A 13,119-nucleotide genomic window follows, 5' to 3' on the forward strand; every position below is an offset into this window, starting at 1 on the left:
TACGTAATTATAGAACGCGGTTAGCGTCGAAGCATTTCAGGGAGAGTGTCTAAACGGCGGTACTTGTAAGAACATTTTTACTGGGCTACAGTTTATCTCGAGTTATTCATCACTCTTAACTAATGATCTTCAGTGTACAGCTGGCTAGCTCATGATTATACGAGTAGATGATTCTCGTAATTTCAAACTTCATTCATTCTACACACGTCGACTCTTCCGTCTATCTGGGAATCAATAAGACAGCAAACATTGAAACTGAAAGCATGTTTGAAGATAGAATGTGTTTTGCCGTAGGTATTGGACTTTGATAATTCACTTCGTACACAATTAATAATAACGTTTGAATGTAGGTGTGATTGATTCTTTCACGATGACAGAAGGGAGGTCCGCTATTAACTAATAACATTCATCTCAATATTAGCTTTCACTTACAGTGGGAACATAATTATGGAGCGTTCTTTATCACTGATGACGAGGTGTAGAGCATAGAAACAATTTAGTTCACACATCGAATTTCGTTTCGCTCTTGTTCGGGCAACGTTAAATTGGAAGTGGGGAAATACGTATGGGAGGAGTTGGTCGTTTTGTGCAGCAGTGAAAGTACCGCTTGGCGGAACAGTATTTCGATGGAATAATCATTCCCCGATTCTTATGAGAAAAAAAGAATTGGTGTTTCCATTAAGCGTTTTCGAGCAGGAACACTATCACCGTTAGTTGTCGAATTATAAAGAGTAGTAAATATTTGACACTGTAGAACAGATATTGCCTCGAATCAAATATCCGTTCAATTAAAGGCACGCGATGCTGAAAACTCGATTATTATATTCAGCAGGATATTCGGTGCAGAAATACCACGTATCTAGTATGTGGATCTCTTCAAAGTAAGAGTTGAAATGCTTGAGTTTGGGAAACGCTTACGTTTCTGCCGCTGACAACGGCGAGTGCAGAAAACTGCACGAATGGTTGTTCCAAATGAATTGCTTGGTTCTTTTATGTCCGTCAGTTGCCACCTTTCGCTTGGCTCGTTAAAAAGAACAAAAGAACTAGGGTTGAGTAAAACATTCACTTTCAATAAACTCATTGTTAAACTTTATCATACAGAATGCAGACTATTGTTTAATTCCGATACCGGGAGTGTGAACTGTTTCGAAAGTGGTTCGATCAAAACATTTTGTGTGCATATAACAACAAAGTAATTTATCGTTTGTCTGAATCGATGAACTTCAATAGGTATTGAGATTTGGTATGAAATCCGTGTAATATCTAATATGCATCACTATAAACGTGGATCAAAGACAACCACATATCAGATTGAATTCGATTTCGTTTGAACTTTGAGTAGAAATCGTCATAGAAGAGCATAAGTAGTATTCAAGTGATTAGAACAAAATGTCACGGTTAAGGATGAATGGCGGATCCTCTGAATTGAAAGTTCGAAGAGAAAAAAAAACTGCGCAACAAATCTCCAGGAATGTTATTTGCGTCGATGATAGATAACGCGAACGAAACAAGATCCTTATACTATTCGAAGACATGAATTTAAACAATTTCCATCAACAAAAGCTAAAATATTAACAATTTAAGGAAAGGTTTTATAATTCGAACGTTCAATATGATTAAAATCTGGTGTTTTTCATCCACTTTCAATGTTTTTGGGCAAACATCCTTCTCCATAAAAATCTCTTGAGATCGTAAAAATAGATTTGCATATTGGTACTCTGAGTGCGGTATAATGTATATTGGTCGACAATTACATTCACGCGTTTTAACTTTACTGCCATCTAAAATTGTTCTAATGTTTTTTAAAAAATCTGTGGGGTTCTATTCAATGAGTAAAATGAGTTTAATCATTTTGAACATTCTAATTCTTACACCTTTTCTTAAAGTGTTGATATTTTGTTTCGTGTTATTCGAATTCGCTCAGATTGATTTTTTTTACTGAGAAAGAATATTGTTTCATTCGTGTTTACTATCAGATTTTTGAAATAATTACATCTGTTCGTGTATCTATTGATTCAAACGGTTCGAGCGATTCGTCCTTAATTCTTTCTCATTAAAATCTATTAAAATGGGACTTAATGTTTCTTGTAAGTAATTAAACTCGGCACTGTAACAAGAAAATTAAAAAAATCCTCCACCTCTTCCAAGTCCCTCACGGCTCGATCTAGTTTTCGATCAGTACTACCTGTACCGCTTGACATTGATCTTGGATCGTTGGTGTCCAGCATTTGCGCACCGTCATTCCATGTTTTTAGCCCGTATCGAAACTGGGTAAATGTAGGTACACACCTTACAGCGAAAGTGAGAGGAGAAAGATCACTGGATAAATAATAGTTCAACTTTTGCTTTTATTCAGTGGCTGGTTCGTGCTCAGTTACCGGACTGACAAGAATTGATCGGCGATCGTCCATCTTTTTATCATACTTTTTGTTTTCTTCGTTCAGTATAGTGTAGTTAGTCATGAAAATTTAGTACTGCTGCCGGTTAGACTAGCTCTTTCTCAGTGTCGATCAATTCAAATCTCGCGCCGATTATTGCGGCAAAAAATATCGCGATTTAATGGAGGTACGAGGCCAGAAAAAAACTCGTCCTCGTTGTCACCTGTACGTTCAGCGAGCTGCTCTCTAAAATTTGCTCCTGCAACAAAACATTTCTTCCTCGGTATGGATTTCGCTTTAGATTAAATTCCTCTTGAATAAACCTTTCAAAATTCTCACTTTTTAAGCAAAACCTGAACGCGGACGTTTATCGCAAATCTGTGGTCATCTGCACTTTCACTGACGAAGTAATTGCTGATTATTTTACTCAAGACAGGGACGGAAATTATTTCATTAATGGTAAAGATAATTGTAAATGCAATTTCTTTTACCTTCTATCTAGCTGCACAGACATACTGCAGAGGACGCAGGCTTAGATTCAAACCGCAGAAACGGAACTCATCAATTTCAGTGTGATTACCGGTTTCTGATACACGCGTGCGATTTTCCTTCTTGTGCGTAATTGTACGGAAATTTATCACATGGGCGAGGTTTTATTGCTCCGCAAATTCTGCACCGTTACTTATCCAGGCGTTGGCGATTTCAATTACTCCACCATATTTATAGGCGAGTCTTATTTGTAAGTTTCAAAAGATTGAGACACTGTCGAGACTTTTAAAATGTTGAAGTGCTCTCCAATCAAATTCGCAAATACATAGTATACTCGTAAGTGAAATAGCTTTGAGTTTTGTACTAGCTTTGACATCCATATTCCGGCTGCATTGTGACGTGCAATCATGCCGCTGTGGGAAGTTAAAGTGGCATGGAACGAGTGTAGAATTTATTGCATGTAAAAACACATAGCGTGTTGGTTTTATCAGCTTGCAATCGGACGTGACGTTTTCGCGAAGGGCACTGGACTATCACTCAGTTTGAATTGTGTGAATAAACTGACATTTGAGTCATGCGAACTTTCTAGTATCTATGGGAAACTCAGTCATGACTTTTCGAGTCCTCTGTAAACTCAGCTTAGTGTTAAAAAATTCTCATTTGACATTAACATACTCTGCAGGTTCGCAGAACATGCTTGTTGTAGAGACAAAAATGACCAAAGTTTGTACAGCATATTTTGAATTACAAATGTTTTGACTCACATCGATCTCATTTCCAATACACGTTCTTAGTATATACGTGTAATTCAATAACGTGATAACCGGACAATTCGGAAAGTTGTCATAATTTCTGTTTGTCGGAATGTCGTACGATGAACTTAATTTTTTCTAAAGATGAATATGTATGATACGATTTACTGTATTAATGAGAGCTATTGTCTCGTTGATACTGTCAGAGCAGCATTCTTTCCATAATTGTAGCGTACTTCTTGCAGGTATAATGACTAGTGGATACACTCGGTTGCACTCGAATCCAGTCTCCACGGAGAAGGGGAGAAGCAGTAAGGAATCGGAGACCGGAGAAGGTCGAGAAGTTGCTGAGAGTTCGCGACGAGGAGTAGGAGACCTTTCTTCTTCGACGGGAAACGGCAAGTGAGCGGGCGACGAACCCGGTTACCGGAAAAAAGAAGACATTTGCGAACGTAGGCAAGTCAGTTAGATAGAGAGTGCTTTCTTCGGATCTGTCACGGTGAAGGTCCTCATATATAAGCCACTGGACGCTCTGAAATGGTCAGTGAAGTTCGCCTCACTGTAAATACCACCCAAATCTCAAAAGCAATCATGTTCCGATTTGTAAGTCTCCGACGAAGCAGTTACAACCCAATTTTACCATTCTACCGTATTGTTAGTTTGATAACAAATTGAACTCACCGGAAGTTTTTAATATTTCACCAGATTCCTCGTACCGATTTCTTGATATATTGATATACTGACTTGATGTATCCACTAAAGTTACTTCCGCTTCCTTAATGCCCTAATTAAAGAACCTATCCAGAGTCAGGCACCCCGATAGTTCCTTCCCGCTCATATTCATGAGAAAATTATGCAAATAGTGATCTTGAACTCTTTAAAATCGCACAGTTTCTGTTGACGGTGGTTTTGGCCACGGCGAAGGCGTCTTACTTCTCCGGAGGTCACGGACTCTCAGTTCAACCAAAGTTCCTCTCGCAGTCTGTGCATCTCCAGGAAATACCCACTAAGATCATAAGGATCACAAAGACCGTGGCTGTCAAGGTTCCCGTGCCCTACCCAGTTAAGGTGAGTCTACAGTCATCCCGAAGTTTTCTGACCGAACTGCCATTTTGCTGGTGATTTTGTTCTGCAAAACGAACTTCTGATTCATCTGCTTCATAGCATACCGATCTCCCTGTTCCAACGTATCCCTTGTCACCACCAGTTTACTCAAATCCGTTCGGTTTCCCCCAGGTTCCTCAACACATCCCGGTTCCGGTACCGGTCAACCATCCAGTGGCAGTTCCGGTGCCTCAGATCGTGAAGGTGCCCCATCACATTCCGATCGAGATATCGAAGCCGGTACCTTACGAGCTCCAGCAACAGGTACCCCTCCTCGTCTCGAAGCCAGTACCTTTCCCGCAGCCAGTAGCAGTTCCACATCCGATTGCCATAAACAAACCAGTCCTGTATCCGGTGCCCCATGCGGTACCTTACCCACAGCACAGTGAGTCGACCGGTTACGAGCAAGGTGGATACAGCGGTGGGAACGACGAAGGTGCCGGCCATGGAGAACAGAGCTACAATTCATACACCGTTGAGTCTCAGGGGAACGATTATGATCAGGGTGGCCACAACTCAAATTACGGAAATGAAAATTTCCATGCATCTCAGCCGGACTACTCGGCCCAGCACTGACACCCGGAAGGATCAAAGCACGAAACTACCGCCGTGGCCAAAGTCATTGTTAAGTTTTTGTTTGTTAATGTCTGTTGTTGATCCACCCTGTAGGACTTTTGTTTTGTATGTATTTTTGTAATAAAAATTCGTGCATTTACGGCACCCAAGAAAATCTTAGCCGGTCATTATACTCTGTCATGTCCGGCGCTGCTTATACCTGTACAGAAATTTTATCAGTACCCTTAAAAAACGCAGAGAACACGGTCCGAATACCGATAACCTTTGTTAGGATTTCAACCCTGAGAATGTGTTGGTCGGTCAGCTTCAACTGGGCTCTGCAGTCACAAAGCTAGGTAATTTCCTCTCATGGGACGTGCATTTGAACTTCGCAATGGTCTTGAGTCCCCTAAGGCTATCCATAATAAACTTCCGTAACATACAGACAAGTGAGGGCGCGATGGTGAAACGCTACTCGTATTGATCTATGTTGTTTTTATGCAATTATTGAGATTCATGACTGTCGACGTGCCATTAGTTCAATCATAATATTTTATGAGTTACGTGGAGTGTAATGAGCTGTTTACTGCTGGTCGGAGCAACTTTATTCGTGAGCCTGAACGGTATGCAACCTGTTTAACGTACACGTACGTTTGCTTGCCTTTGGGCAGGACCACGGTAAGACCGGTCTTCTTTGTCGGTTCACCAACTTTCTACCGTCTACCGATAGTGTGATCTGGACCAAACCATGGCTGGGCGTGTAAAAAAGTGTCACTCAGGGAATGAAACTGTCGAAATGGTTGAAATGTAGATTGAAGCGCGTTGATTTAAAATTCCAGTTTCTGGTAAGGCTTTCAAATCATAAGTGGATGAAGCTTACTTTCGAAATTACAGTTGGTACATTTCAAAAGTGAGTTTTGTGGCAGTCGTTACTAGGAAATGCGCACGGGTCTTTATCATTTTTTAATTCAAAGTTTTAATTGAGGAGACATCCTTGAGAAGATCAGTTGGTGTTTAATTTCTGATACATTTTTCTGTCGGCAATAGTCTGAGACTCAAAAAAAAATTCTAGTTTGAAACCTAAGGTTTTCACAATTTGGAAATTGAAAGCATATAAATATTGCTATTACATTTATTAAAAAAAACCTGCATAGGACTATAGCGGCTTTCCTACAGATTAATAATCTATTTGAAATTCTTGTTTCAGATCAAAATTGAACCCGGAAAAGTGGACACCGATGAGGACTCTTTTTTTTACAACATTTTTGATAATCAATAACCATAATAAAAAACTAAAAAATCACCGCAACAAAAATCATTTTGTATTCTTCATCGCTGCTTTAATTTATTAAAAAAAAAACCAGACCGATTAGGATATCCTAACTATGAAAAAAAAAATCGCGAAAATCAGTGATTTTTCGGGCGGTCACACTGAGATGATCCCTTAATGTGAGACTTTCTAGTAAGAAAGAGACAGAAAAAGTTTATTCTGAACTCATCAACCGCTTCAAATGTTAATGTAAATATAAGCACTGATTGCTATGCAGGTCTCCATCATTAAAATTTTCCTGTATCAAAGCTTCGTCATTGAACCACATCATCCCTGAAGATTCGTATATCAAGTCTTGGAATGCTTACGAGTAGAGCGAGGACTACGTACCCTGAAATTCATCATAACGTTGTTTACAGGTACTTCATGGTATTTTGATTATTTTTCAAGAGATTCGTACACTGTTATTACGAAATCGAAAAGTTGCAGTATTATCACAAGTCACGCCGTTCACTAAATCGAGAACTTTTGGCAGGTGATCGACTATCTTCAGATCTAGAATTAACTCTTTGCGAAGGTGCTCATTTATTTATTTCAAATGGGTGGGAACAAAGGCGCAATTAATCCAAAAATACATATTCGTATCCATGTATATTTAACATTTTTTATTGAACAGAAATGTCACAGTTCTTATTATAGTTAACACACGTGGTATGTGTATGTATAATGCAAATAGCATCACAACGTGTAAAACGTTCGCATAGATGTATACATTTTTTTTTCGCAAAAGAAAAATGTACACAAGTGCTGGAACGAGATTGCAAAATAATAAGAACATTAATAAAATGAGCACTACTCTCCTGAATGATCTCGAATGTCCAAATAAGGAGCACTTGTATATTTATAGTTCAATTCAACGAATTGAGGGTGTTAGAAAACCATGGAAAACCAGGACAAGGCCTTCTTCTCCTTTATTTCTTATCCCTGCTTCCGGTTCCGTTAATAAGTGAGACAATCGGTTCTTCGTGGAAACGAAGTCTGTGCAATAGGCACAATCAATTCGTAGAATAAAACAGTTTCCGACTCGTGCTCCTTCCACATCGAGGCTCACGTTTACCAGGATGAGTAGCTGGACGCGTCAGACCATCCTGAGTTCCATCCGTTGTTGCGCTCGATGATAACGGGCTGCGAAACGGCGACTGGGACGTGCTTCACAACGGGAACGGCGTAGGGTTGGGGCACTCCAACTGGGTAAGGGGCCGGAACGTGGACCTTGACGGGGTACGGAGCGGCGACTGGGTAAGGACGGTCCACGGGGTAGGGTACGTGCCTGGTGACCTCAACTGGGTACGGCTTTGGCACATGGACGGGGTACGGCCTGTCGACAGGAACCGCGTACGGCACCTGGAGGGGAAAGAGAAAATACGATATTACACTGGATCTGCAATTACATGTATTACTAGGGTAAGTTAATTGATGAGGTAGCGACAGGCAGCTCGAACAGGCTTGGCGACACACCAGCTACTGCGCAACCGTTTTATACTGTTATGGGTATTTTTAAGGCATTAGATCATAGCGCGTGGACTCTGAGTTTGGGAAAGTCGGACCACTGGGGCCATTCGAAGGTAAAAGTTTTTTTAGCACTTCATGTACTGTAGTTTTAAACAACACTGGAGAGAAAAGTTGTGCCAAGCGTAACGGTGGCAGTTTGAACTCGAAGTACAGTTGATGAATTATTGGTTTGAGAGAATAATGACCGTTCCTCCTACTCCTCTCTAATCACTCATGCGGACCGAAGTCACGCTTGTAAAGAATTTAGCATAACAGGGCGATTCAAGCTATTGCGTAGAGATGAGAATCCGCGGTTGGGTGTTTCCAATATGCGTAGGAACGAGAAGTAATAAGCGTCTGGTTAATGGAGCGTGGATCGAGTCCGAGGTCTTCGTTGGTGAACCGCGTACGCTACCTTGGGCCACATCTTCCCTTCCTTAAGACACGCCAACGATCCCTCCATCGTCGTAACGCTACTCCATTCCTCATGTCAAGAAGGAGGGAGGAGGATCAGGGATCGGACCGCGGGTTGGAATCGAAGCAGAGAGTGCAACTGACGGTTACTCACTTTTACGGGAACGGCGACGTGCTTCTCAACGGGGACGGCAACTGGGTGGGGAACCGCGACTGGGACTTCCTTAGTGATCGTCACTGAGCTGACACTTTCGCCCAAACCGAGACCGGAGCCGTAGCCATAGCCGAGACCAGATCCGTAACCGATACCAGATCCGTAGTTGAGGCCAGATCCGTAGCTCAAGCCAGATCCCAGGGAAGAGTAACTGTTGATGCCGAGACCTGAGTTCCATCCGGATCCGTAGCCGAGTCCGAGAAGTCCTCGCTTGTCCTTCTTCGAGTCCGCTGGCTTAGCCCCAGCCTTGGAAGCACCCGCAACTGGTGCTGCACCTGCTTTCGCAGGCTTGGCTTCTGGCCTGTGCTCCTCCGCAATGGCGAGGGCCACGAGGGCGAAAAAAATTATCACCTGGAACATGTGTCTTAGATTAGGTTATCTTGCGTTAACGAGGCCATGTATTAGTGAGCTCTAAGAACGCTTTTTGAAAATGTAATTAATGAGCGTTTGTTAGAAACGAACTAATGAATGCTTATGTGCATTTGATTTCAAGTCGATTCTTATTTCGACATCAGAATTTTGTACGAACAGAAACAAATTTTTATACAATGCTCCTTTGACAGCGTTATTTCGGAAAAAGAGCAATTTTTTGAAGACATTTTCAGACGAGTAGATTTAAATTCAATTTCAAATTTAAACATCTATGACAAACATTTTATTATCCAGATATTCCCGGTTTATGAGACTTTGTTTCTGAAGAGCTGGAGAATGCAATAATTGTAATCATTTTAAGGATCAATTCAGAATCACGCGACAAGCGAATTATTTTAGTGGAATCGGTAAACTTCTGTTGCTGTTACTATCGTGAAGTACCGATGATTAATATACTAAAATGTATTCCAACTATCGTTTTTTGGAGAACTATGACAAAATGAGTAAAAATACGATTTTTTTCTCATTTCTAACAAGTTAATTCATATTGACTTCCTCGTAAGATGTTTATAATTTGTAAAAATACGAAATTGACATTTGCCAAGATCTTTAACTCTAAACGTACTAGACCCGATCAAATGACCGGTTATACTACTGTAAGAATAGGGATACGCGAAGTGCCGGTATGGTTAGTGTTAAAACGTCTCCTGGTACTACCAGTTTCTAAGATCAAGAACCGTTGGACGAAAGGCGAGTATTAAAAGCGTGTTAACAACGGACTTAGTTTTGTCACGAAATATCCGGCACGTCGTTAGCTCGTCATCTTTGTAAAAATTTAGCTTGACTCAAGTCCCGCGGTCTCTCGATGAACGACTTTCTCAAAAACTGTATGGTGCTGACGTAAGTTTCGAATTTCAAACACCTCTTACGATGCTGTTATAATGCGATCACTTGTTGTTTATAACGGTTAAACCGAGTATGATGAAGTTGTACCTTTGCGTTCATGCTGCTATGCTTGTTTCGAGCTTGCAACTGAAGACTCTTCGGAGATGGTCCTCTTTTATACGAATTGCAAACCCTCCGCAGGAGGTCCCTTCCCGGGGGGGGCCACGACGCGACGACGCGTTCCTTACGTAATTTTCCCAGATCTACATCGAGGACCTGATACTCATTTTGCGCCGAATAACACGCGTCGACGCGGTTGCACTTCTTTGGGTTGGTGCTGGACCTTGACGCTTCGATCTTGAAGCTTGCCATCTTCCCCTTGAATGTCAAAATATGCACATCCAATTAGCGATTCGATTCAACGCCGATACCTGTACTTTTTTCCTTATCTTACTTTACTTCCTCGTGATTTACGACAATTTTCGTAAATCCCAAATGGATTCGCTCCTAATCGTCATGCTCGCTCTCCTTTCAATCCAATTTCACAAAACATCTCATTCCGAAACCGAGGATGATCTTCTTTTTGTACTCCCTCTCTTTCCTTCTTGCAAGATCGCGGAATGTCGAAAGTAATTTTTTCTTTCGTCCAGAGAACAAAGAAACTCTTCTCCATGACCTCGTCGAACGCCGATTGTTTCACAGGCGTGTGAAACGATTCTATAGTTCTACAGCCGTTTTCACTAATATATGTATAAATGCAGTAGGTATTGGTAGTAATGGCGGATCTTTGTCTGGCGAAAATAAACTTCAAGCTTTGTAAGACTGTGGCGTATCATATAGAATGGCGAGTCACAAGGGGAGACACGATCAGTGGCAGGGTCAGTTTCTGGGCCATAAACGAGAGTTTCGATTCTTGTAAACAAAAATTGTGACAAGGTGACCGAAAGATGTTTTCGGTATCGCATTAAAATCAGGTATTCGAAACGCGGGTACGTCTAGTCAATATTTAAGGAATTTGTCCGGTAGCCGAACGATCTTTTTTGCAATTCTGACCACTAATTTGCGCGACTCGCGCGATGATTAACGAGCCGATTAACCGAGGTTTATATAAATTTCTGACAAATGACAATTTTCGCGACTCTAGTTACGTGACGGTTTTAACAGTTGTGCGACAAGATTTGACGCAGGCATATATTGCTCAATATTGGATTCTAGCAAGCAAATCTCATACATATTGCGTTAATTCTTAATACACGCTTAGTAGCAATAAAATTAAACGTGTGAAGACGACACCTGGTACGTTCCATTCTTCAGTGGGTAGCTAGAAGAATTTCTAAACGAGTTCCAAACCATCGCTACTCGGCGCAAGCAGTTGCATACCGACTTATAACATATTATGACGTAACGAGAATCTTATTTATGGCACGCAATCCTGTGTATAACATACGTTACATTATATGTGTAATGTAGTCTAGTGAAATTTTTCAATATCGAAACTCAAACTTTCAGAATTCTCCCACTGATCTGCCTAGCGGTAATTTATCAATATGTTCGCGAATGAGAAGTCAGCACGTATCTCAATATTATATTAACATCGCGATTGAGCCAGGCGAAAATCTTTATCCGACAAGACAGATATCCTTCACCTAAATTACAACGGATAGATCATCCATCACGGCTTCCAGTGTGGAAAAAATCTCAATATGTATTTTTCCTGGCTCATAACCACGCGGTTTATCAACATTCTATTATTGTATTCAGTATTAGCTCCGAGCACCTCAATATCAAAGCGTAGTCAGTTTTCCTGTCCGATTCGTATGGTCGTTAGCTTCCGTAACAGCCGTATGAGTGAAATTAACGTTGTGAGTTAAATGATGGCTTATAAAAAGGCGTGTACAAAATCGCTGAACTATGATTCGGACTAGCATAACATTATCGGCGATCCGATGGAGAAATTTATCTGTGAAGGCTGAACGGTTCCGGTATACATATGGGCTTGGTACAGAATTTATGACATTTCAAAATATTATGTGGATCCCCAACATAGAACGTTTCGTAATATGTTTCAGTGGATTTTATATGATTTGCATTTGACATTTTAACCAAGCTAGCAAGTGTGTCATCTAAATAGAGAAGAAGAGTTGAATCGTTACAGATGATATATAATGGGACATTTATTTCGGTCACAATTGGTGTATCGATCAATTACAGTCAAGTAGGTATCCCAATCGATTGTAGATTCGTTGGCCTCTGCTGATCGCCTTGAAGAGATGTTTTGAATGATGCAAAATGGCATGTGGCTGTATACGAAATAAAGTAGGAAATACCTAGAAAAATTTCGATTGCTGGAGGTGTTTAAATGTTTTGTTGCATATGAACCTAGTAAAAATTAAATGACAGTAAATAGAATTAATTCAATATAAAGATACTTTCCATTTCAGTTGGATCAAATTTAACTTCAGAAGTGAAACATAGATTCAAGTGGGTAAAAATCTTCATTGTTTGATGCGAATATTTATTTATAACGCATCAACTTTCTAGTCGTTTCAAATATAACAAATATTTATTTGTCTCTGTAACACTTTGTTTCTCTGGGTGAGTCATGAATGATATTCCAGAACCTTAGATTGCATATGAATATGAAAAAGAAAATCGTCGTTTACGATTTCTGATCATAGAACAAATTTTGAGAAAGGTTTCAATTAATCTTATACGGTGTGGGACTCAAATTTCGTTGGCACTGAAACTGTGGGGACCGAAAGAACTTGAAAAAGAATCAAATTGGGCCAAGTTAGAGCTAATGGGATAGAATGGTCAGCCGTAATATTCTTATCACGAAGGTGTGTCATATTTACATTTATATTTGATGACATGACATTATAACGAAACATCTACACGATATTAAAATGTAAATACGACCCAAAGAGAGTTTTTTACGATATCAATAACAAATTTCGCAATTCGGGGATAAAAAAAATATGACATCCGTAGGAGTAATCTAACCTATGAGTTACGCTTGTGCGGTCTGTCACTAGCCTGAAATTATTATGACACATTCATATTTTCAACAAAAAACCATCCAGAGACGTGTCCGTTCTTAAAGGTCTTTTTGATTTCACTTCCATTATTTTTTGC

General features: G+C 40.3%; 2 protein-coding genes across 2 annotated transcripts; one reads left to right on the forward strand and one right to left on the reverse strand.

The window, feature by feature from the left end:
* The first annotated feature begins 4,076 nt into the window (after positions 1–4,076).
* Positions 4,077–5,453, forward strand: LOC124184966 (MAGE-like protein 2). Its single transcript, XM_046575248.1, has 3 exons — positions 4,077–4,222; positions 4,511–4,687; positions 4,856–5,453. Exons 1-3 carry the CDS (start codon positions 4,157–4,159, stop codon positions 5,297–5,299), a joined length of 687 nt encoding a protein of 228 aa, XP_046431204.1. The 5' UTR covers positions 4,077–4,156; the 3' UTR covers positions 5,300–5,453.
* Positions 5,454–7,192: 1,739 nt separating this feature from the next.
* On the reverse strand, positions 7,193–10,241 carry LOC124184964 (zinc finger protein 512B-like). The gene is made up of 3 exons (XM_046575245.1): positions 10,093–10,241; positions 8,668–9,078; positions 7,193–7,952 (listed from the first exon to the last, which is right to left on the reverse strand). Exons 1-3 carry the CDS (start codon positions 10,102–10,104, stop codon positions 7,662–7,664), a joined length of 714 nt encoding a protein of 237 aa, XP_046431201.1. The 5' UTR covers positions 10,105–10,241; the 3' UTR covers positions 7,193–7,661.
* Positions 10,242–13,119: the final 2,878 nt, after the last annotated feature.

Source organism: Neodiprion fabricii, chromosome 6, assembly GCF_021155785.1.
Source record: "Neodiprion fabricii isolate iyNeoFabr1 chromosome 6, iyNeoFabr1.1, whole genome shotgun sequence".
Classification (NCBI taxonomy): domain Eukaryota; kingdom Metazoa; phylum Arthropoda; class Insecta; order Hymenoptera; family Diprionidae; genus Neodiprion; species Neodiprion fabricii.